Raw genomic sequence first — 23,783 nt, forward strand, 5'->3', positions numbered from 1 at the left:
GCCCGGTTACAGGGCTATTGCAGGAGTGAATACAGAGCCAAAAAATACAAGAAAGAAACTGAGAATAATTGAAATAAATATAATGACAAATCAAATAATTACTAAAAATGCTCTAAAGGTAATTATACAAACATTGCAAGGCTAGACGTAAGGATTAGTGTATGCCGTCTTTTAGTGCCTTCAAATATTCATCTTTTTCTAATGAGCGAATGTCACCTGGTATGGTATTCCATATTTCAATACATCGGGGGAAAAAGTGTATATGAAGAAGTCTCTACGATCATGAAAGACAGATACGTTGAGTGTATGGCTGTTTCTGGTGAATGTTGTTTTTACAGGGGTTATGTAGTTGTTGTGCGATGATTATTGTGGTGAATTTTTCTGAAAAAGAAGTGGAAAAGTTTAGAAGCGTCATCTAGAAAGTGAAGTTAAACCTTGCTAAAGATTGTATAATTGATTTAACGGCTCTGTAACACCCCAACTTTTGCTTGGGCCCAATTGTGACCCGCAGTATTAGTAAATAAATAAATAAATAAAATAAACCAATGTGCACCAGGTGAGATGTCGGTGACAAATTGAAGTCATAGCGTCTATATATGAAATGAATAGCTTTTTTCTGGATGGATTCAATGCGATTTATGTCATCGATTTAGTATGGGTACCATACAGTGGCGCCATATTCAAGTATTGGTCTTAGGAGAGTTTTATATGTTAACAATTTTGTTTCTTTTGGAGCTAAACATAGTGAACGGTTAAAATATCAGAGGTTTTTTTTTTCTTTTTTTTTAGAGCTTTGTTGCAAGTAGCGTCGATGTTTTGAGACCATGATAAGTTTGTGGTGAAAAGGAGGCCAAGATATTTGTAGTGTGGGACCCGCTGTACAATGTAGTTGTTAAACGAATAATTGAACATTGATGGTGTTTTCTGCCTGCTAGAACACATGGCAGCAGTCTTTTGGAAATTGGTGTTCGCCATTAATGACTTGAGATGTAAAGCCCTTTGTATAAAGTAACGCACTCAGAAAAACACAGTCTAGGATAGCACTGTCTCTTGTGGCATCAATCACAACTTGTTTTAGTCCTAAGTTTAATGAAGAATTGACCAACTTCAAACCAAGTGGCAAATCAGTACCCAGGATGGACAGCGATTGCCAAGAGATGCCGGCCACATTAATGTCACCCATGCAAATTAGGTGCCCCCTGATGAAAGCCCTTTTCGGTTTATGAAACTACTCAGTACCATTAGTTGATCTGGTGATGAGCCAGGTTAGCGATAGAATATACCGACAATTAGAGAGGTACTCGCGATATGGACCTTACACCCAACAATTTCGATATCTGGAGGTGACTTCAGTACAGAAAAACTCAAATTAGACCTCAAGAAGGTGGCCACACACCCACCGCGACCATGTTGTCTATCAGCATGAACAACATTTAACCCTGGTGGAGTAACTTCCGAGTCGTAAATGTCAGTGTGAAGCCAAGTTTCCGTGACACCAATAATGTGGGGACAATAAGTTGCAAGCAAATGTATAAAATCAGGAAGTTTGTTATTGAGAGTTCTGGCATTAATGTTCAGTAGGGAGATGTTATCTTGTGCCTCATGATGTGGTCATTTCCTACGGATGGATGGAACATTTGAACTCTTAATAGACTGTTTCGAGGACTTCAATAGTGAATTGGAAATGCAATTCCAGTCATACCGTTCACTATCAACAAATACATGGTCATACCTTAAATGTACAAAAGAACCGTTGTTCCTGAAAAAAGTAGTAGCGTTCCATAATTTTTGACGAATAAACCGTACATGCTCCGAGAAGTTTCAGATATCTGTAGTTCGGAACTCTTAAGTTTGAAGTCATTCTTTAACACCTTGATCTTTTCGCGGAAATCAAGAAGCTTGATAATAACAGGGTGGGATTTACTACTATAGTATGTACCAATCCTGTGGAGCCGTTCAATCTGCGGAAAATCAACCTTAAGTGTTTCTGAAAAGAAGATTTTCAGGCTGACCTGTAAAGAATTGTCATTTTCATCTTCTGATTCCTCAAGACCATGTATAAAAATGTTGTTTCGGCATGATCGATTTTCTAAATCATCATTTTTTAGAAGAGAGCTTGTTGACTGTAGAAGTCAAGTTCTCAGTTTGGCAGTGCAGGTTGTCGTGAAGTGTAGCATTATCCGAAGGTGGTGCTTGTTCGAGAACCGCCAATCACGATTGGCAGAGCTACCCAATTCCGAGACATCGGGTTCTATTTTCTTTTGACCAGATATAATTCGCACAAACATTTCTGACACTGAGCATTGATTACCCGAATCGGTAGTTGATGTATGACTACCTTTCATTTTATTGGAAGCTGTTCTCGATGAAAGGCTTCTTGAGTCCGTCATATTAGCACGAACTGACCTTTGGATAGGCCCCGGGTTCAACTCAACATCACTGCTTAGTAAGAAACTACACAAACAATGAATAATATCAGCATACAAAGGAGTAAAACCAGTGAGCATGAGTGGGGGCAAGGTACCAGCAGCAAACATCTATTGTCTGATCGGAAGCAGTAAGCGTTATTGAGATAACATACCTGAACAAGGAAGAGACAGCAATTAAGCATAGTACTAGTGCTGCTGTGACCTTCCCCACTGAAGCGATAAAGTTTCGGCGGAGCTTTTACGGTATATCCCTGTTCGTCGACATCACATCGTTGGGCATGTTGAAAATTCCACCGTCATAGGTTATGTCACTGATAAAGCTTGTTTGCAGAATGGCCAGCATGCTGACGAACGAACCTTGGCTATCCTCCGGAGGAAGGACAGGGCAGTCGGTGCACAGGCAAGCCGTAGATTGCACGTGTCGATGAGCAGTCGGGGAGACACCAAGATCCATCGAAGATGCGGCTACCAAGAGAGCAGTCACACCAGCGCAAAACTGCACAAGAAATAGACAGCGATTAACTATGGTGCTAGTGCTGCTGCGACCTTTCCCACTGAAGCGATGAAGTTTCGGCGGTGCTTTTATATCCTTGTTCATAGATGTCACACCGGTGGGCGCGTTGAAAATTCCACCGTCATAGGCGATGTCACTGATAAAGCTTGTTTGCAGAATGACCAGCATGCTGACGAACGAACCTTGGCTATCCTCCAGAAGAAGGACAGGGCAGTCGGTGCACACGCAAGCCATAGATTGCACGTGTCGATCAGCAGTCTGTGAGACACCAAAATCCATTGAAGATGTGGCTACAAGAGAGCAGCCACGCCAGCGCAAAACTGCACAAGGAAGAGACAGTGATTAAGCATGGTGCTAGTGCTGCTGCGACCTTCCCCACTGAAGCATAATAAAAAATTAGGGGACCCTAAAGGTTTGTTTTTAGGAGTTGAACGCGATAGCGACATCCTGTTCCTAGTGTGTACTTGAAACACTTAGTACATGAAACCTTTTCGAATTTGCTATGCACCCACTTCGTGGCCTTGAGGGGAGTAGCATGTGTGTCTTTTGTAGTGGAGAACCGGCTTTCAACCACGAGCTATTATAACAACCACATATTCTGAAACCCGTTGGTAATGGGCACTTGTACCACGCATTATTACTGCAATATTTCATGTTTCGTTGTGAAGCATATATACAGGACGCGTGTGTTTGTGAAATCTGAAAGCTATTTTCACTGCATTTCCAAGCAGGGGAAGTTCTTTTCACTGCTTACACAAGCAGAGGCATGACGGTGTGGTATAACACCCGCTTTACACACAAACGTCCCAGTTTCGGTCCCCACTTGGACCCAAACAACCCTGCTCCAAGATTTTTATAATTTATTTATTTTATTTGCATTGTTCTCGATTTTTCGGTCACGTGTAAAATGATTTCTTTCTCGCAACCAACGACACCCCGACGCCAGAATTTCTGCAAAACGAGCTCTTGAACGCGATAGCGTTAAAATCAAAAGGAGTCACAGTCAATTGGACGCTCACTGGAAATAATTTGTCTCAGGGAAGAGTAAAACTCCGAGGCGAATAGAATCTAATAGCAAAGACTACTGAAAAAAAAAATATTTAAACTTAGGAACACACCGAACAACAATTATTAGTTCATTGGATATTGTTATAAGTAGACTGCACTGTTCACAATTGATACTCTTAGTGTTTTGACATTGCATTTAATTCCGGGAGCAGTTGACGCAGAGCACTCATTACTGCCTGTTACGACTAACTTCTGACAATACCACGCAGAGAAAAGCGTAGCAAGCAACAAGCATTAGATAATATTTTAGTGATTCTCAATAATTTGCCCTCTTAATGATTGGTAATGTAACGAACACAATGAGCCAGACATTAAACGAAAAACTACCATACACGTTCATTTAGGCCTGTCAATAAAACCACCGTTGGTAAAATATGCAAAGAAATGTGCACTGAGTCTGCCAGTAATTACTGCTTAAGCATCCACCTGAGAGCCGCTTATGGTGACGGTCCACTTTCCCGAGCCCTGTATCCAGTCGTGTGCTCGTTTCAGTTGGTTGGTAAGGAGGTCACACTTGGCACGCATGTCTTGTATCTCTTTCTCCAGAACTCTCACCATCTGCGAATCCGCACCCACCGACTCAATGTCATTGCAGAGTGTCACAAGTTCAACTAAAGCACTGCACTGTACACCCACTAAAATATTGCTAGGTGGGCCCATTGTCATTCAAGTAGTCCCATACCTGCCAAGTTCAAGAATTTTGAATCCAGGAGATTTTCACAACAAAAGGGGGGGGGGGGGGGCTGATTATTTGCCCATATTTTTTTTTCTACCACAAAAAACAAAAAGACAAATACATAAACAAAAAAGAACATCGCAGAAAAACAAGAGGCGGAGGGTGGTCCTCAATCGCAAGCACCAACATGAGCGTTGAGGTCTTATAGTGGCTTGGATAGGCCAAACACACTAGGGTAGGGTTTCTCCTAAGGTGAGAGTCTCAAAAGATCAACACAACTAGCATAATCTATTTCCGCCAAAACAACTCACGTATGTCTTCCAAAGACAGACATGAACCGAGGGAACGGCGCAGCTGGCTGCCGCAAATGCGCGGGTCAAAGCTTTGCTCGCTACTAGATTCTTTTGACAGAGTGTCTAGCCCCTTTTTATTACGATAGCAATTATATGAACAGTCTAGGCTGGTTTTTTGCCGCTGCCATCATTCACCTTTTATGTATATGTATATATATATATATATATATATATATATATATATGAACACTCAAGAAAAAAAAAAGCCGCTCGCGCTTCGGGCCAAGCTCGTCACGATGCGCCGACACGCACTTATCTCTCGTGCATACTTTGCCCTGCAGATTGGGGGGAGGGAGAGGGGTAGATGCTTGTTCGCGCACACTTATCCTTTGGTGAGGAGAATCGTGTGCTTTTGGCTTTCACTGGAACGATTGCGTTAGTTTCCGGGCCCACAAAGGTCACTTCGATCTTTGCACAAGCCCATTTGCGAAAAGAGCACGCTTTTCATACACACCAAGGTATAACTGGGACACTTGTTATTAGTTTGTACTCATCTGTACCTGTCATTACGTATCGTGCATCGTTTTTGTTTAAACAGCACGTTACGTGTCGAGCAGTAAACGTTGTTAGTTCACCCTCGTCCTATGAGTATCGTTTTTGTTCGTGAGCAGCGTGCTGCACATTTCGATCTGCTTGCTGTTCTCAGCATGACATTCCAAGTGGCTGCTGTTGCATTCATCGCTTCGCTCTTGCGGCGAAACTGTGATTTTTTTTTTAACGTATTTACTCTTCAATCTACCGCTGCGTGCCCTTAGAGCTCGTTTTGTGCGCGGCGGTTGTGGCAAACGGTCATTCCTTTTACAATTCCCATGGGCTTGGCTGCGCATGAGCCTTCAAAACCAAGTCGTTTTATGCCATCTACGATCACATCTGCCACAGTATTGTCCACATAATTTGTGGAAAGCAGCGTTGCTTTGACTTGTTGAGCGCACACTTTCGGGGTTCTGTCAGTTACGTTGTCGCCATACATAATTGTGTCAAGAGGGACCCGCAGCTCGTCCACAGTGGTTGTGGGAACGACAATTACACGCACTGTAGAAGAAAGTGCATGCGCCGTTCGCACGCGTACTTCCGAAGGTTCGAGTATGCTGCTCTCAACCTTCATTCGACAGTTTCCAAACTAAAGTTCGTATCACCCGCCACTATTAGAAAATGTGTTTGGAACATTAAAAGTTAGGCAAAATGAACACAGTAAAATTTGGCAGGTGAATTTCACCAATTCGTATCTGCCACATTTTCGGATCACTGAGATGTATGTTTAGATGAACACCTCTTTAACTCATTTATAATAAAATGGGGTAGGTTCAAGAAACCTGGAGTGGTGAGCTGCTTTTTTTTGTTAATGCAGCCAGATAACGCACAGAAATTTCAATTTCTGGGAAATTTTCATGACAACAATACAAACAAAACAAACGGCCAAAATCCTGGAGTTTTCTCGTTAATCCGAGAGACTTGGCAGATATGGTCCCATGCCCATCATTACCCCGTACACATAGTCCACAAAAAGTCCCCCTGGCAGTCTATCTGAAACTGTGGCACCTCCTCCTATGATATGCTATGCTAAATCTGTAACTCAACTTGACTTTTACAATAGTGCTGCGCTTCCCCATCAGCTTCTTCTGGATGAGGTGGCAGATAGGACCAGAGTCACAATATTGGTGGGACTATGCATCTCTATTGTTGATCTGACCACTCCAGTTTGTATACTTGATCAGCATCTAACCCAGTTGTATACTGTGCACGGTGTCTCAGCTTAAAGATAGCTTATTTGCGAGCTGTTCCCGTGGTTCGGATAGGCACTCGACTTGCAGTGGGCTTACATGGCCGGGCATGTTCAACCACCACAGTTTTTCAGGGAGACATATACCTTGGGGTCTGAATTTGGTGTGGCCTGCAGTGCTTGCAGAGCCCTGCGCTTGTCACTGAGCCGAGACTCGAGCCGTGTCAGCTGGCTCTTTCGCTGTGCCCAGCACTCTTCCACTGTGGGCTCAGCGGGCGAGCCCAGGGGCACACACTCTTCCTGCTGGCTGCCGCTTGAGCAGCTCTGTTCATCTGCAAGCAAAAGACGCTCTCAAAATATACTCCTCCGGCTGGAAAAGCAGTATTTGCTAAAGAAGACCTTTGGCAAAGAACTCAATTGAAGGGATGCGATAGCTAGCTACCTGCTCTGAAAGAGGGCTTTAGTTTGAGCCATATTGATTTGGTCGTTCCAGAACACACAACACAAGCTGCAGGTTCACTTCAATGAAGGCTGTGAGCTGTCTTGAACAATTTTGCGCTTTAAAAGGTAAGATTTACAAATACGACGAATGTTTACATAATAATGTCCTTCCTGTCAGGCATGATCCAGACTCGCGTAACGAATGCACCTTTTTTTCAGAAAAGTTGACGCCAATTTGGGAGGACGGTTGATTACGCAGGAGAAAAGTCACGGGACTTACAACAGCGAAAACTTCCTGTGACGGCTTTACTTGGTTTGGCGCATGAAATGCACAACATATCTTTTTTTGTAGTACCGAAGCTCGTTTTGTTTCTTCGCACGGATCGACGCTGAAGTTTTGTCCAGGAGCTCGATTCCAATGTTCATGTGCCCACTGCTTGTAACCAGCCATGTAGCTAGCGTACCGGTGGGACGCTAGCTACATGGCTTAGTTGGGGCACCTGCGCAGCAAGTGCCCCAACTAAGTTGACAACGAAAAACCCGACAACAAAACCGCAGCGTCAGACGGCGGCGCACAAATTTTACGGTAGATGTTTCAGGTCTGCGATGCGCCGTGGGTGCCGTGGGTGCGGTTGCGTTTTCATGGCCTCGGAGATGGTGGGCGCGGCATGTTTTTAGCCGCACGCCCGCCATTTCGGACGTCACGCGCTTTGTTTTTTTTTTTTGTTGTTGTTGTTGTTTTTGTGCCGCTGTGCTTGCGTGGCCTTATCAGCAAAGTGGTTTCTCTTGCATTTGGCAGATGGCAGTTTGCCGCAAAAGGCGCGACTTTCAAATTTCCATTGATGTCCTTCGCGCTCGCAACTTTTTAGCATGGTTGCAAAAGTATGCTTTGACTTTTATTGCGTTGTTATTCTATTATATAATGGCTTGATTCAATGTTGTTTCGATAGTCAACGGCCGTGGCTATCATACTGAAATAATATGAACAAATATTTTATATATATATATTTTTTTTCAAAAACCAAGGTGGGGGATAGGTTTATTATGCGAGTGGGTTCATTACGTGAGTAAATACGGTAGTTGGTCCAGCCACTCAACTGTCACAGTCAATTTGAATTTGCCCGTTTTGGCAACAGAGTGATTTTTGACAGACCTTTGCTAAACCAGTGTACATTTGTTGTTGAGAAAATGCACTTGGCTGGCGAACTTGACAGAAATGCGTGCCCCTCGTAGTTATGCAACAGTAACATCAATGTTCTGTAATCAAAAGAACCTTTGCAAGTCAAATATTAAAGTATCAGCTTCGCAATCTGACAATTTTTAGAAGTAATAATTGCCAGAAATGTATGCCAGCAATTCAATAGAGAGCTGCTGCTGGGAGTCAGAGAATATTTATTCTACAAAAGGCATTTGCCCAGATATGCGGCATGTATAAAATGTGGAGGTGGCCTTCTCAGCCAGTTTCCAGCAGCTTTGGTTCCGCTTGTGCTGTATATTTATTTTTTCATTTTATTTGTCAAATACTGCCAGTCTTTTTAGGCCATTACAGGGAGTGGGTCGAGAAATATACTGGAGAAGTGCATCGTACAAGATGTCAAACTAGACAGTCATAATAACTAAAACAATAAAATGTGGTAAGTCTCGTAATCAAGGAGGGAATGGTTACAATATACACTAAATGAAATTAGACATTATTTATGCCAACCAAAGCAACAAATAATTCGCAAGCCTCACAGTCAAGAACGCAAAAAAAGAGAAAAAAAAAAACGTCAATATGTTATAGCGTACGAAAATACTCCTCTAATCATTGCGCAAAATTTCATACGCTATCCATGGCAATAATATCTTGGGGCAACGCATTCCATGTTTCAATGGAAGCAAAAGAAGTAAAATTTGAACGTGTTGCAGCGTGTAACGTATTGACTGAGGTGCTTCTCATGACAATTTCTACAGGAATGGCAATGCGGTGGTTTAAAGTGTTCGTGCTTGTCTATGTTTATGTGATTATTATAAAGCAAGAAAAAGTAAGCTTTGCCAAAAGGGCAAAGCAATGAATAAGATAGCAACATATTCGAATGTTTTACGAAGCAAGGCTATAGTTTTTAGAAGCAATATTAAGGGGAGACATGGCTCTTGGGACTCGAAAATTTGCCCAAAAATCGAACTTTCAAAAATCTAATTTTTGTATTCTTTCTACCACTGTGCACCTGTGTGCAAGTTCTTGTTTCAAAATCTCGCGTACTAGCGGCATAACAGTAAATCAAAGATGCGCTGCCATGCCCCCAGCCCTTTAAATTGTGAACAAATCTCGCTTATTTCGGCTGTCTGTAACTCTTGAATGGCCCGCTCCAACGTGGCTATTTTGGTATTGTTTAAAAGCTCTCGCATTAGTCTTTTTTTATCGCTAGGTCAGGCAACACCGAGCTTGCCACTTTCGAAAATAACAAGGAAAAAGAAAGTAGGCGTAAAACGTTGTCATTGGCCACTTCCGATCACATGGCTCAAATGGCGTTGTCTGATTGGCTTACGGCACTTCATTTGAAAACCTGGCTAGTTGAGGCACATTTTAGCTTAATTTACACTCCCATGACAAACGTGCCAGGAGGACTGAGAAAGTTCCACTCAGAGTATCAGATCAACCGAAAGCGAGCCAAAATAAAGAAAGAATGTACTAACGGCATGACATCACAGGTTTCTGCAAGCGATCAGCAAGCGTGCGTCGTTGCTTCGACACCCAATAATGACGATAGAGGTGATTGCGGTCTGCTCCGCAAAGGCATGGTATCGCGCCGCTCTACTGATGATCAAGCGACTCGCGGGCATCCGACATCGTTGGCGCAGGTGATACTGGTCTGCAAGATAAGGGCATGCCATCATCTGGCTTTACAAATGATAAGCAAGCGGCCCGCGACAATGCAACTGGTAGCGATTCTCTCGAGAATGATGGAATTCTTCTCGCTGACTCTAGCCTTGTGCGAGTTGACGCTGAAGCTGTCACGAGCAGCAACGTAGCTACAGTGGCTAGAATAGGAAAGTGTGATGAAGCGCCAGCTAGCGCGTAACGCCTTGAGAGGAAACCGCCAGGTGGCATCGGCACACGTCTGCGTGTCACCCAAGAAGACGATGCGCTGTGCAGAGACGGGAATCAACCACGCGCACTGCCAATGTGAAACATTTAAAATATATTTTGTTGCTCCTGCGTGACCTCAAAAGACGACAGAGAAAATATTTTAATTAGCTTCTGGAATTACAGGATGCCTACGCAGGTGCGCGACTGCACTGAAATATCAACAGGGTGCCGAAAGTGAGCACGTGACGGCACTGAAAAATTTTATCGTTGCGAAGTGGTGGACGAGTGGAACAATGAACTCAGTTGTCAGCCATTGCTTGCAACACCTTCCACGGCAAACCATAATTTCCTGAAGCACTAATCTGTAAACAAAGCCCCATCATTAGTAACGTCAAACTCAGAGATGAGAATCACAAGCGGTATCTGGGTGAAAACCTTTTATTTCCTGCACACAGGTCATACAACCCATTTCACTATCTGTTTACAACAATGCCTTATTCATCATTTGTCGTGAGATAAAAGAACCTCAGGTGGTCGAAATTTCCGGAGACCACCACTGAGGCGCCTCATAGTCATATGGTGGTTTTGGGACGTTGAACCCCACATATCAATCAATAGTTTGTTGTGCATCTTTTTTAGATGCGGAAGCATCTTATACTCGCGCCTTGTAGTGCGCCGTCCGCACCGCTTCTCAAACATTCGACAGCTGACGCGCGCGCATGCACCATCGCGCCGTCGCCCACCATCTGTGCCGCGCGCGCTTCTCCTTCGAGAACATTCGACAGCTGACAGCGCATGCGCCGTCGCGCCGTCGCCATCTGTGCCGCGCGTGCGCTTCTCCTTCGAGAACATTTGACAGCTGACAGCGCATGCGCCGTCGCGCTGTATATATACTCAAGGTCGGCGCTCGCTCGCTCAGTTGCCGCTCGTCCGTTGGTTTGTACGGCGCGTGGACGTCCGAAGTCGCCGTGAAATGAATGCCAACGAATCCACAAACAGAATGATCGACGTCCCTTCGACCAGCGCCGGCCAAACTGTTGGCGGAACCGCTTCCGCATCCTCCTCAGTGTTCCCCCGAGGGAAGCTGCGGGCAATTTTTTGCCCCCTCCCCCCCCCCCCCCGAAAAAAAAGTTTTATAGTTCACAAGCGCCCCACATAACATTGGGCTGCAAGCCTAAGTGATCCGCCTGAGCTTTGGGCACTTCCTCTTTTCACGGGAATATGTTCGCTCCTTGTGGAGTGCCTTTGTGTAAAAACGCAAATGGGTGAGCAGAAAAAAATTGGTCACTTGATTAGTGAGGCTCGGACCATGTGGTGCACAGCCCAAGGTGGCATACTTAATTTTTTTTTTTTTCAAGGAGGGAACAAGCTTTTTCGTTGTAGCTAAACCACTTTGAAGAAGTGATTTCAAGGGCGTCTCGAAATGCTAAGAGCTTCTCCGAAAGGCCTACCCATAGGCGTCCGTACGAGGAGGGGGCAAATGGGGCGGGTGCCCCATCTAACCACCTGAGAGGGAGTGCTAAATCTGCTCTATACATTGACTAGGCAGCATGGCACTCTTTTAGTCATCTAAAAGGGGGGCGCGAAATCTGCCTCATACACTAATTTAACAGAGAGGAGGCACCCTGCAATATACCTTCCCCACCCCCTCTCCCGCCACCGGCAAGCACGCCTATATTGGCCAACTTCATTCAATGCGGACGATTCTGCCACTCACAGTGTGCTAAAAGTGCCAGGAGATGTACTTCTTGTTGAAATGCAGCTCACACACAGCTGAGGTTTTTTTTTTTTTTTTCAAGCAGCTTGTCAGCGCGCGGGATCGCTCTCCGCCACTGCGCAAACAGAGTTTCGTCCTTTGGAACGCCAAACAACGCATGCTTCTTTTTAGCTGACTTGTAGCCTGTAGTGCACCATAGGGGGAAGCAATGGCTTTGTTTTCGCGCCATGAGAGTGCATACAGAAGCATTAGTGTCAGAGTGCCACCGTAATAAAAAAAAATGAGGACGAACGCGCTCGATAAAACTGTCGGAAATGTGCGAACAACGTATAAATGACTGCGCGTGCCCCCACGCGGCTCCTCCTCAGAGGCTTTAGTGCCCTCCGTAGGCGCCACTTGCCGCTCATCACACTTCCCTATTCTAGCCACTGTAATGTAGCCCAAGCGAGTACTTGTGAGCAGGTCATGGCTGATCAACTTGAGTAGACACTGGCGACAGCGCAAAAGAGTGCGGTTTTCCCGGATGCAAGTGACGCATCATCGGCCTCCGCCGCGGACACTGCAGCTTCGCGTTTGATGGTCGACTTGGTGATCCTGAATGGGCTTCTCGCCGATTCCCTACGGTGCAAAGCATGGTGCAAAGTATGTGGCGGATGTTCGAAACTGGTCACGAGTGAGCGAGACTATGGCCTCGCTAAGAAACTGATAGTGAAGTGTGACTGTTGTGGCGAAATTATAACGGCATGGAACTCGCGCAGAGTCGATGGTGAAAAGTCGTGCAATGCATTTAAGATAAACATTTTATCCACACAGACAATGCTTTGTAGTGGGAATGGCCAGACATTCATGAACGATATTTTAGCATCAATGGGACTGCGCAGCAGGGGCTGCACAATAAAACGTTCTAACGGCAATTTTTTTTACCTGGTTCCCCAAAGTGGCATTTCTGATGGTGTCATATTGGAGCAACAATATATCTGGTTCTGTCACTACTTAACCAGTCTCTACGATTCTTTTTTTTTTTTTTTGTCAGAGAGGTGGTGAATTGACAAGTGCAGCATGACTAGTACATAATTACATATTATTAAATAACAGTTATAAAAACATTTTTTAAAAGTTATTATTGGGTTTCACAAATAAATTTTAAAATGTCCTAAATTTTATTCCAGGTTGTTGTAGAATACTCATTTTTGCCTGATTGAACTCGTATATCATCCTCGATCACTGTAGTGCTCAAGAGGCTTTGAAAAAGAAGACCGGGAAGATGGATTCTACAGCCGCCACAGGGACCTTCTCATCGATTAGCTCTGAAGAGACACGCTTGCTGGATTCCGTGCTGACCAATTGTGCGCGCGCGCGCGTCACGCGCTTGCGATCTCCGGCGTTAGCGTAGCTCTGGCCGACTGGGCTCGCCCTACGTCACCTCCTGACGCCGACGACCTCCTGACGCCGCATGATCCAACTACCAGGGCACATAGAGTATACCCTTAGCGTGATGCTGCATCATATGGAGCATGATAAGCCGCTAAAGAAATAAAATATCACTACGACTGAGTGGTGTGAATGGCAGTTGACTAGATCAAGGTCGAGAAAAATCACTGCGTAGGAAATAAAGCAAAACAAATGGGACGAAGACTAAAAAAGAACAAGAAAGCAAGCACTCTTGTTTAGTTCACAGTGGCACGGTGTTTAACGCAATAAGATGTACCAAGTGGCAGCCAGATGCGAGGACTCCCTTAATCGGCAAAATTTGACAGTGAATGTTCTCGTGTAGCTGCGAAAAATCGGGAGTTTTATTGTTCGCAATCGAAATTGCCGTGAGCCAATTGAGTCAATTCTTACAGCTATAAAACGAATTCCCTTTGGGCTGCAGCTAAGTCGTAAAACAGATGTGAATTGCACATTTTTGGTGTAAAAGTTCTTTCTAGAAGGAACCCAACCTATTTGTACAAGCCAAAAGTATATAACCGAAAGCTTGCACGAAAATTGCTTAGCACAAGTGCGTCCCACATGAAACATATATCCGTGCTTCATTGTCAACCGCCGCCTAAGCAACTAAATTGTCTTATTCGCAAGCAAACATATGAAGGAAGCAATGCAACTCAAAGAACAGTGATTACATGTGACTATTCTTTATAAATAAGTGAGTGAGTGATTGATTTATTTATTTATACTGTTAGCCAAAGGCCGATACAGGGTGGAGTACTAAAATACTCTTCACACAAAGACACAAGCACTACACAGTGAATCAAGACAGACAATGCATCTGGTAGCTTTAAAGATAACTATAGACCATATAAATTGTAATGCAAATGAAAAGCAAATCCAACCAAAAGTACAATGCACAAAAGTATTCAAGTTTTACACAGTAGTGACCAACATTGAGCAGAGAGCAACACATACACTACACTCAACATACACTGTTACACATGCTTCAAAATTGTAATCATCAAAATAAGGAACTTTTTCATAATTACGTCTAATTATTTGAACTGATGTCAAAGCATACAAGCCACCTTTCACTGAAAAAAAAAGGTAAAAAAACTTATATACGGTTGCTTTGAAGAATACTAGGCCAGTATCATTTTTTTCAGATTCCACCGAAGAGTTCATTTTAGTTATACTGTTACGATGGGGTGAGTTTATTCAAGAACGAATGGCAAAGGATAGCCACGCCGACATCGAGCTGCCTCCAAACAAACCACTTCGTTCTTTTCTTCCTTCCTTCACACGTTGCCGCTTCAGCGTAACACTCCCCCTTTCCCAGATCAGTCCCGAGGATGAAAGCGCTTTAGGCGGGCGACGTGAACAAGCTGCGTCTGCCTAGAACAGTAGCCGTGAGACACGAGACGGGCGATTGAATATGTCACATCACTTAGGTGATCAACGATGACAAAGGGACCGGTGTAACGAGCCAGGAACTTCTAGTACATGCCGCGCTTGCGAAAGGGTGTCCACAGCCATACTTTGTCTCCTTTTTTTTTCCGTTCGACACGTTCTTGTGTCGTGAATCATAGGCGAACTTGGAGCGGTCTTGGGATGCCAACATACGGAGCTAAGCTCGGCGACGTGCCTCCTCTGCACGGCAGAGAGTTTGGGCAATGCCAGAGTCCTCATGAGCATGAAAAAGCAGAATAGTGTCAAGAAAGTGGCAGGGTGGTCTGACATAAAGAAGATGGAATGGACTGTAGCCAAAGGATTCATGCTTTGCTGTGCTATAGGCGTAGGTGATAAATAGCAAGATGTCATCCCCGTTCTAGTGCCTCGAGTCAACGTACATCGAAAGCATGCTGGTAAATGTTATGTTGGGGTGCTCGACAATACCACTTGTCTGCGGGTGATATGGGGTCGAGTGGCAAAACTGGCAAGCACAGAGACGCAAGAGTTCTTCTACAACATTGGCTACGAATTGTTGACCAAGATCACTCAGAATAATCCGAGGCGGTCCATAGCACAGTATCACAGAGGAGAGGAGGAACCTCGATGCATCAGTGGCCGTCGCTGTTGATAGCACTTTGGTTTCCACATAATGTGTCATGTGGTCGACGCAGACTATAATCCAACGGTTGTTGTTCGATGACCACGGAAATGGACCGAGGAGATCCACTCCAACCATTTCAAAAGGAGATGAGGGAAACGTCAAGGGTTGAAGGAGACCAGCCAGAGTAGTACTTGGTCGCTTTAATTGCTGGCATTTATCACAACTGGCCACATACTTTTCTGCACTGCATCGCATGGTAGGCCAATAAAATTGAGCCAGCAAGTGGTGGTACCTTTTGGAGAACCCCAGGTGCCCTACCGATGTGTCGTCGTGCATAGCGTAGAGTACATGCGTTCCCAAATTCATGGGGACCACTAAAAGAAGGCGAGCACCATCAGCCGCGTAATTTTTTTTTGCAAAGCAAGCCATCTCGTACGATAAAGCCATGGCTACCTATCGGTTGAGCGGCTGAGTCAAAGAGATTATCCAAGCTATGGTTGTTGCGCTGTTCTTCTCCGAAGGTAGCGAGGTCAGGAAAAGCAGAATTGTCGATGGCAGCTAGAAAATCGTCAGAATTGTTGGCGTCACATAGAGTGGTTGGTAGGAGAAGCCCCGAGCAACAGTCGGCGTCTGCATGATGGCGGCCACTCTTGTAGCATATTGAAAAGTTAAATTCCTGCAAACGTAGCGCCCATAGCCCGAGGCGACCAGGAGGGTCCCTTAGACCAACCAACCAACATAGTGAATGGTGGTCAGTCATGATCGGGAAGTGCCGCCCGTAGAGATATGGACGGAACTTATGCACAGCAAAAACAACAGTGAAGCCCTCTTGTTCAGTAATGGTGTAATTCTTCTCGGCCTTGCTCAACGAACAACAGGAGTAGGCGATGACATGCTCGGCGTCATCAAAGCACTGGATGAGCATGGCACCGGATGCCACTCGCGTCGGTGTGCACTTTTGTCGTGGCAGATGGGTCGAAATGGTGCAGTATGGGTCCAGACGTGAGAAGGAATTTAAATTCACGAAACGAGGAATCACACTCCGTTGTACAGATAAAATTCGTATCTTCGCACATCAGTGAAGTCGATGGGTGGGCAGTATCAGCAAACCTGGGGACAAATCGACGAAGTATGAACAGAGACCCAGAAAACTTCTTAGTTCACGTTGTGACTGCGGTTGTTTGAAACAGCAAACTGCAGCAACCTTCTGAGAGTCTGGGCGCACACCATGTTTGTCAACAAGATGACCAAGTACAAGTGCTTCTCGCTGACCAAAGCGACTTTTTTTGGAGATCAGGGTAAGGGCAGCTTGTTCAAGGCATGTTAAAACAACATCAAGTCGATAGTTGGGTTCAGCAAAAGTGTGTCCAAAAATGACGATGTGGTCGAGGTAACATTAACAAATCTCCTATTTGAGTCCATGCTGTACCGTGTCCATAAACCTTTCAAATATCGCAGGGGCGTTGCACAAACCAAACGCCACGACACTGAATTTAAACAAGCCACCTGGTGTGACAAAAGCGGTTTTCTCTTCGTTCACGGAATGCATAGGTCCCTGCCAATAGCCGGTTTGGAGGTCCGCAGATGAGAAGTAAGATGCCGAATGAAGACAGTCGATAACCTCATCTATACGGAGAAGCGGATACACATCCCTTTTCATCACCGAATTCATACCCCAGTAGTTGACGCGAAACCTCCAGGACCTGTCTTTTTTCTTCACTAGGATGACCGGCACAGCCCAGGTGTTCGAAAAGTCTTTGATGACGCCCTTAGTCAACATGTCTTCCACCTGTTCGGCGATCACATTGCGCTCCGATGCAAACACACAGTATGGTTACTGCCTTATCGGATGCGCGGACCCTGTGTCAATCCTGTGGCAAGCCCGCGTATTGGGAACACGAACTTTAGGAGCATGCTGGGTGAAATTAAACAAGGAAACACGCCTGCTAAGGACGGTGACCAGGGCTTGACGCTTCTCAGAGAGTAGTGCCTTGTTAATCATGCTCAAAAATGGCGAAGAGTCTTCAAGGACACCAGGGCTAGTCTCATGCGCACGGGATTCGTTTGAGGCATCATTGCTTAAGGCGTCAATATTAAGGCTTATATCCGCTTCAAGCGAGGTAAGTCGCATACCGCTTGGAAGCACAACAGACTGGTTAGATAAATTTGACACCCAAAATGTACTTGTACCACTGACCACAGAGACAATACAGCGAGGCAGGAGCACACCCTTCTGTGCAACGATTGAAGACATCGGCTCAACAATAGCATCGAATAGATCATTGTCAGCACTAGCAACAGTAACATGGACGCTGGATAACGAATGGGCCGGTACAACGGAATCCTCACAGGCGGCGAGGGTGTGCGAACAAGCAGTAGGTTGGTTGGCAACAAAAGGAGAGACAAAAAGCTCGCCGGTACCGCAAGCAAGAGTGGCAGCGCACTGTTGCAGGAAATCTAGACCCAGAATTGCATTATGCGTTCATTTAGCGGGCACTGTGAATTCGGCTCGATAGACGTTATTAGATAGACGTTCGCGGTGCACTCCAAGAGGTCGTAGCAATTCTCCACTCACAGCACGAATTGTGTCCGCATTATCCCACTTGAACATCACCTTACGGCCTAATTGGGTTTTGAAATTCATGCTGATAACGGAGGCACTTGCTCTCGTGTCCACTAAAGCTGTCGTAACATTGTTCACAGAAACACAAATCTTGTCGGACGCATGGTCACTGGTGGAGGCGTAGCGGCATATAGCTGAAGATGACTGGCGACCTCACCTCCATCGGTCGCACCGCCCGAAATGGGACATCGTCGAGAAGATGCGAATCTTCGGTAGCGTGAAGGTGGAGGCATCAAGCTGCGCACAGACGCGGGTGAGTCACTGTGGTGATTCGCCCGACGGTTTTGTCTACTGTCAAAGTCTAAAGGCCAGGTTGTCTCATCAGCGTGCTGATTATTGTGCCCGTAGAAAGTGCGTGGTCCCCCATAGGACGGTGCTGCCATGCGACGGCGATCGGGGCAGAATCGGGCGACATGACCACGGATGCCACAGTGAAAGCATATGGGACGTTCCCGAGATGCGCAGCAGAAGGATGAATAGCTCGGCCTTTCCATGCCTAATAAACAGTAGGTGGTCTGCGTGCGTAGTCGTCATACAATGGGTAGTACGGGCGCATAGCTTGCTTGGCCCTTGCGGACAAGGCGTATATTTGTAGACATCTAGGGAGGCGACGTTGATAATCGTCACGCTGAAGTAGCAGGAAGGAAAGGGCTCTCGGACATTAGGTGCTGGCCAAGAAGCCGCCTCACATAGGTCGAGCTTTTTGCGCACTACTTGGCGAATCATGGACGCGAGATCCTATGGGGCTGAATGTACGTCGACGCTGACGACATTAGTGACGTTGGGCAGGCGGCCGAACTTTGGTGTAATTCGCCGCGCTTTCAGCGTTTCAAGCGTACGTGCTTGATGACGTCACTTACACTCTCCAGACATTCTTTTGCGATGAGGAACTGATAAACGCGCTCCGCGATCCCTTTTAGAAGATGACCAACCTTGTCCTCTTCTGTCATCTAGGGGTTTAGTGCTTTGCACAACTTGAGTACCTCCTCGATATACATCGTGCAGGTTTCCCCAGGGACTTGTGCTCGTTGCATAAGAGTTTGCTCGGCACGCTTCTTTTTCGCTGCCGGATTCCCAAAGCACATCTTGATTTCATCAACAAACTTCCACCACGTCGTCAGGCTTTCTTCATGGTTTTCAAACCATACGTATGTGTTCCTCTGAGAGAGAGTCCCACATTGTTGAGCTGGCCACTAGCATCCCAGCCATTAAACTGACTCACCCATTGGTAGGAGCTGAGCCATGCGTCGACATCTACCCCAGCTTGTCCAGCAAAGGATGGGGGCTGGATGTAGGGCTGCCACAGAATGCGGGAAGCAGGTGGCTCGTTGTCATTGTCGTTGTGAGACGCCATCGCAGGTGGTAGACCAGCAAGTCATCGACTTCGGCGAAGCTCCACGTATTGCGCCTCAGCTGTTGATGAGTCTGTTCAACGGGGGTGCCGTTATCGTACCCAGCACCTCTCACCAAAAACTGTTACGATCAAGTGTGTTTATTCAAGAACGAATGGCGAAGGGCAGCCGCGCCGACACCGAGCTGCTTCCAAACAGACCACTTCTTTCTCTTCTTCTTTTCTTCACACGTTGCGGCTTCAGCGAAACAATAATATGCAGAAGCACATTCCACTATTCAATCGTTTCCGAGAACAAGGAGATTTAAAGGTATCAACTTTTGCGGGTATGGGCACAAATTGATCCTGATGGCTCGATCTGACAGACTGTAAAATGCATGACATTCTGTTTTGTATGTATCTGTGAGGGTTAAAGTTGAAGCAACCGTGTTTCATTGTCACAAAGTGTAATAATGAATATACATATATGCACAAATACTATAACTTCTTTACTATATGGGTATATTTCAACAGGTCATAGCTCTCAATTGACCATGTACTCTCGCTAAGTACACCCTACTCGTATAACTATCATGCAAACAGCAGCACTTTCCTAGCATGCTTCGGAAATGACATTTTTGGAAATGAAATTAGGGTGGTGTGAAAATATTAGGGGTCAATAATTCTATTGATATTGTATTCACTTACTTTATTAATAATAGTTTAATAATAATAATAATAATAATAATTATTATTATTATTATTATTATTATTATTATTATTATTATTATTATTATTATTATTATTATTATTATTATTTATAATAAAAAAGTGGTTATTACAAGTCTGCCTTTTACTGTACTCAATTCAGCATGAAAAGTTAATATTCGTGCGCTTTTACAAAATAAACAGCACAGTACACATAGTCGGGAAAGCTTAGAGACCCCATCAAGAACGAAAAGTGTCCGGCGCGGTCTACACGAGTGCTAAAAAAATCATTAGTTGATGTCACAGGTCACCAAAATTTTTGAAATCGTGACATCAACATGCGACATCACCACTTGGTCTAAAGTGGGCAAACCCCAAGAGACTGATAAACCGCGCGAGGTGCAGAACGCTTTCGATGGGGAGATAAAGTCGACTGAGAAGAAAAAGAAGACTGCTTTGGCGTTGAAATCCTCTTAGAGAAACGTATAAGACACATCGCGGGTTTTATTGGGATAGAAATTTCGCACACCTCCTGCGCACTTGCTTGGCTTTCGCGAATGTGACGATGCACCTGTCAAAATCTGATCAGTTCCCACACATGGTACAGCAGATCTTTTCATTCCTGTTTCAGAACCACAGCACAGTGGTGTGGTAAAAGAAGCAATCACACGAAACGGTTGCTTTATGAGTGGCACTCATAGCACCAGCATATGGGTTGACCATCGGGAAAATTTGCGCACAGCCTTTTCTTTTTTCACGATTCCAAGTCTTTTTTTTTTTTTTTTGTTCAAGTTTAGAATCCCCCCCCCCCCCCCCCTTTGCGCTTCCACCATTCCCAGTGTCTTGATAGCACGCTAGCTGATTGAGACCCTTGGCTTAGTGAGTGGTAGCTGCAAAGCCAACCCGAGTATGGCATTCGTCATTTGAGAATAGGTGACTCATACATTTGTGGCTGCCCCCATGGAGCAGTCGCTGAAAAGGTTCATTGGAGCGACATGCTTGAGCGCATCTTCATTCTCTGCAAACGTCTTATTTTCTAGGCGTCTATGGCGGCCGATGCTGCCAATACAGAGAGGGTAAATGAATGAGCTACGTCACGCACTTTGGTCAGTGAAAGCTGGGTGCCTAAAAAATAAAATATATCATGATCTACATGAGCAAACAGATTATTTGCTAAACTTTAGTTTTGCTAGAGATAAGTGGTGCATGTCTTGTCTATTCGCGCACTCCAAGCTACCTCTCTGCTATATCAGTCGTTGTTTGTCCACTGCCACAAGCAAATGGCACTCACATCAACGATTTTCGAAAACACAATGATCATTTGCAACACGTGTTACCGTTATGCGAGTGTAATCATTATGCTAGCAAATACATCTTTTATCGAGAACACGTACTGGAAATCGTGTTTTCAAACTTCGTTGGGACCCATGACATTTTACCGAGAGCTGCAAGGAACACTAGAGCTCATGCAGCCATCCGCACTTTTTGCTGCAGTCGGGGAAATATGGCTCGCTAACTCAGGGCTTACAAGATTGTTACTGCACATAAGCGAGCACGACTGTTGCCCACAAACTTGCTCGCAAACTATCCACAAGCTTGTCAATGGGCCTTTTTCAAGTCTGAACAGCCCCTCCATGGAGATCACAGGAATTGAAATTGGGGGTCGGTGGCCTCTGAAGTCATCCGCCACGCACTGGTATTTTTCGGAAGGATTTGCAAACGATGCCAGGTGCCCCTCAGTTCGCACCTGTTTCCACCTTGTGAAACAATTAGATAAGCTTTTTGGCCTTCTGACCCCGCAAAAAACATGGCGTGCATCAAGAAGTCACCACCCGTTCGCATGAGCAGACTAGTCTCTCGAAAAAGGTCCATTGTTATACTATCGTTCAACCTGTCTCACGTGAAATAGTCGAACACAAACTGCCAAACACTCATCACCTGCCTGCGAAGGGAAAGCAGACTACCAGGTAATGTCCTACGTGTCTCAAAGCAAGGTAAAGTTCTTTGTGTACTTCAAAACGATTCTACAGTCCCCTGGCTACAAAGGCGAGAACTATGCTCGTCCTAGAATTTTCGGCACAATAGCCTTAACTCCTTGTCAGGAATGTGACATGCTTTCTTCCCTTCTTTCTTTCTGTCACTCCCTCTCTTTCTTTCTTTTCTTTTTTTAGCAGCCTCTCGTGAGTTACATTGTACACTGAAGACATAGCGACTAGATTTAGCCACTGGGCTAAACACTGAAGTCTGGATAAATAACCCATACGTATTTCGGCGGCAGTCATGTTTAGCGGTGTCACTTTTGACAAACCTCTGAACTGACATGAGACAATTGCATGGTTTTTTTTTTTTCACAGATGGTGCCACCATAAAAAGATATTTGCGAGATTTATTATTTTTTGAAAATCTGCTGTTTTAAGCGCGACTTCACAAAGTTAGTGAGCACTAGTAATTGCAAGACGATACATGGTCCTGCTAATGAGCAATACTTGTAGTGAATTAGCCTATAAAAGAAAAAAGTAAATTTGTACGAACCTGGCAAGCCGATTTGCAAGTACCTTAACACAATTTTCTCCTCATAAAAACCTAGAGAAAACCTTGCTGCTCGAATATTGAAAATTTCAGTTTTAGCTTGAATAGTTTTGTCACTTCATCAGTAATGCTTGAACATGTGGAGCCGTGAATTGCCGAATTGAGGTATTAATAATTCATGAACTACATCAGAACGAAAAACAACCTCACGCAGGCATTAAAGAAGCCCTGCAACACTTTTTGAGCATGTTCAGAAAACGTTGCCGATTAGTAGTAGAGTCTGTTGACAACACGCGAGTCAAATATTAAAGCGCAGCATGCGGCGTGGAATTCACAATAAATTATAATAGTCAGCGTAAAATCGCTTTTTCTTCTCTCAATAAATGACATAGGGCACTGAAAAATCACTCGTAGAAAGCCCATCTATCAACCATTGGCTGGATTGAAAATCACTCGCTCGGTCGTTCAAGAGATCCCCGCAGGATTTCGCGACTTGTCCATGCGTGTGATCACACTGAAAAAGCTGTGCATTCGAAGAAAAAAAAGCGAAAGTGCTTAAGGTCACGAGGCACTGGCAATGTATTTTCTTTGCCCCTTCCATCCCTTCCTGCTTAGCTTCCAGCTCTTTCATCAGGACGAGAGAAGAGAGAATGCGATCGCAGGATGCAACGAATATTACGGGCGTAACGGTAGCGACGCTATCGTTACGCCCGCAATGCCTACAAGCATTGCGTATGGTATTCTAATTCTAGACTATTTGCTTGCACTTTTTGTGTCTCAAATAAATCTTGCCTTGTGTTGAACCTCTGCTTTTATTGTTGAGGTGAGTTCTAATAAGTGCTTCTTAAAGCTTGCTGTAAGTTGCTGGTGTGAGAGTCCGGATTTGTGGCCACTTCGTTTTCTTTTTCGCTCTGTACGTTTTCGTGGAAAGTTTTCCCCCCATAATTCTCGCACCCCCAACTTTGCATCAGTTTTCCGGCAAAAAATGTGCGCGAGTTATGCGAGTAAATATGGTACCTGAAAAAGTGTTTCATAGCCCCTTTAGGTACTTTGTAGCTTAGAAACCAATTCAATATTGTTGCGTACACAAATCAGAGGTTCCATGTTCAATTGCGCGTGCTGGA

At 44.9% G+C, this 23,783-nt stretch overlaps 1 protein-coding gene across 8 annotated transcripts in view; it reads right to left on the reverse strand.

Moving 5' to 3' along the window:
• LOC119178350 (sorting nexin-25) overlaps positions 1-23,783 on the reverse strand; it is a 141,337-nt gene that overhangs the window by 76,160 nt on the left and 41,394 nt on the right. For all 8 annotated transcript variants that reach the window (XR_012888420.1, XR_012888422.1, XM_075882289.1 and 5 more), the window contains 2 exons: positions 6,908-7,092; positions 4,438-4,569 (listed from right to left, as the gene is read on the reverse strand). Coding sequence is in view for 6 of the 8 variants with exons in the window: in XM_075882289.1 (XP_075738404.1) it covers positions 4,438-4,569; positions 6,908-7,092 (317 nt within the window). In the remaining 2 variants the exon portion in view is untranslated. The remainder of the gene's footprint in view (positions 1-4,437; positions 4,570-6,907; positions 7,093-23,783) is intronic.

Source organism: Rhipicephalus microplus, chromosome 2, assembly GCF_043290135.1.
Source record: "Rhipicephalus microplus isolate Deutch F79 chromosome 2, USDA_Rmic, whole genome shotgun sequence".
Lineage (NCBI taxonomy): Eukaryota > Metazoa > Arthropoda > Arachnida > Ixodida > Ixodidae > Rhipicephalus > Rhipicephalus microplus.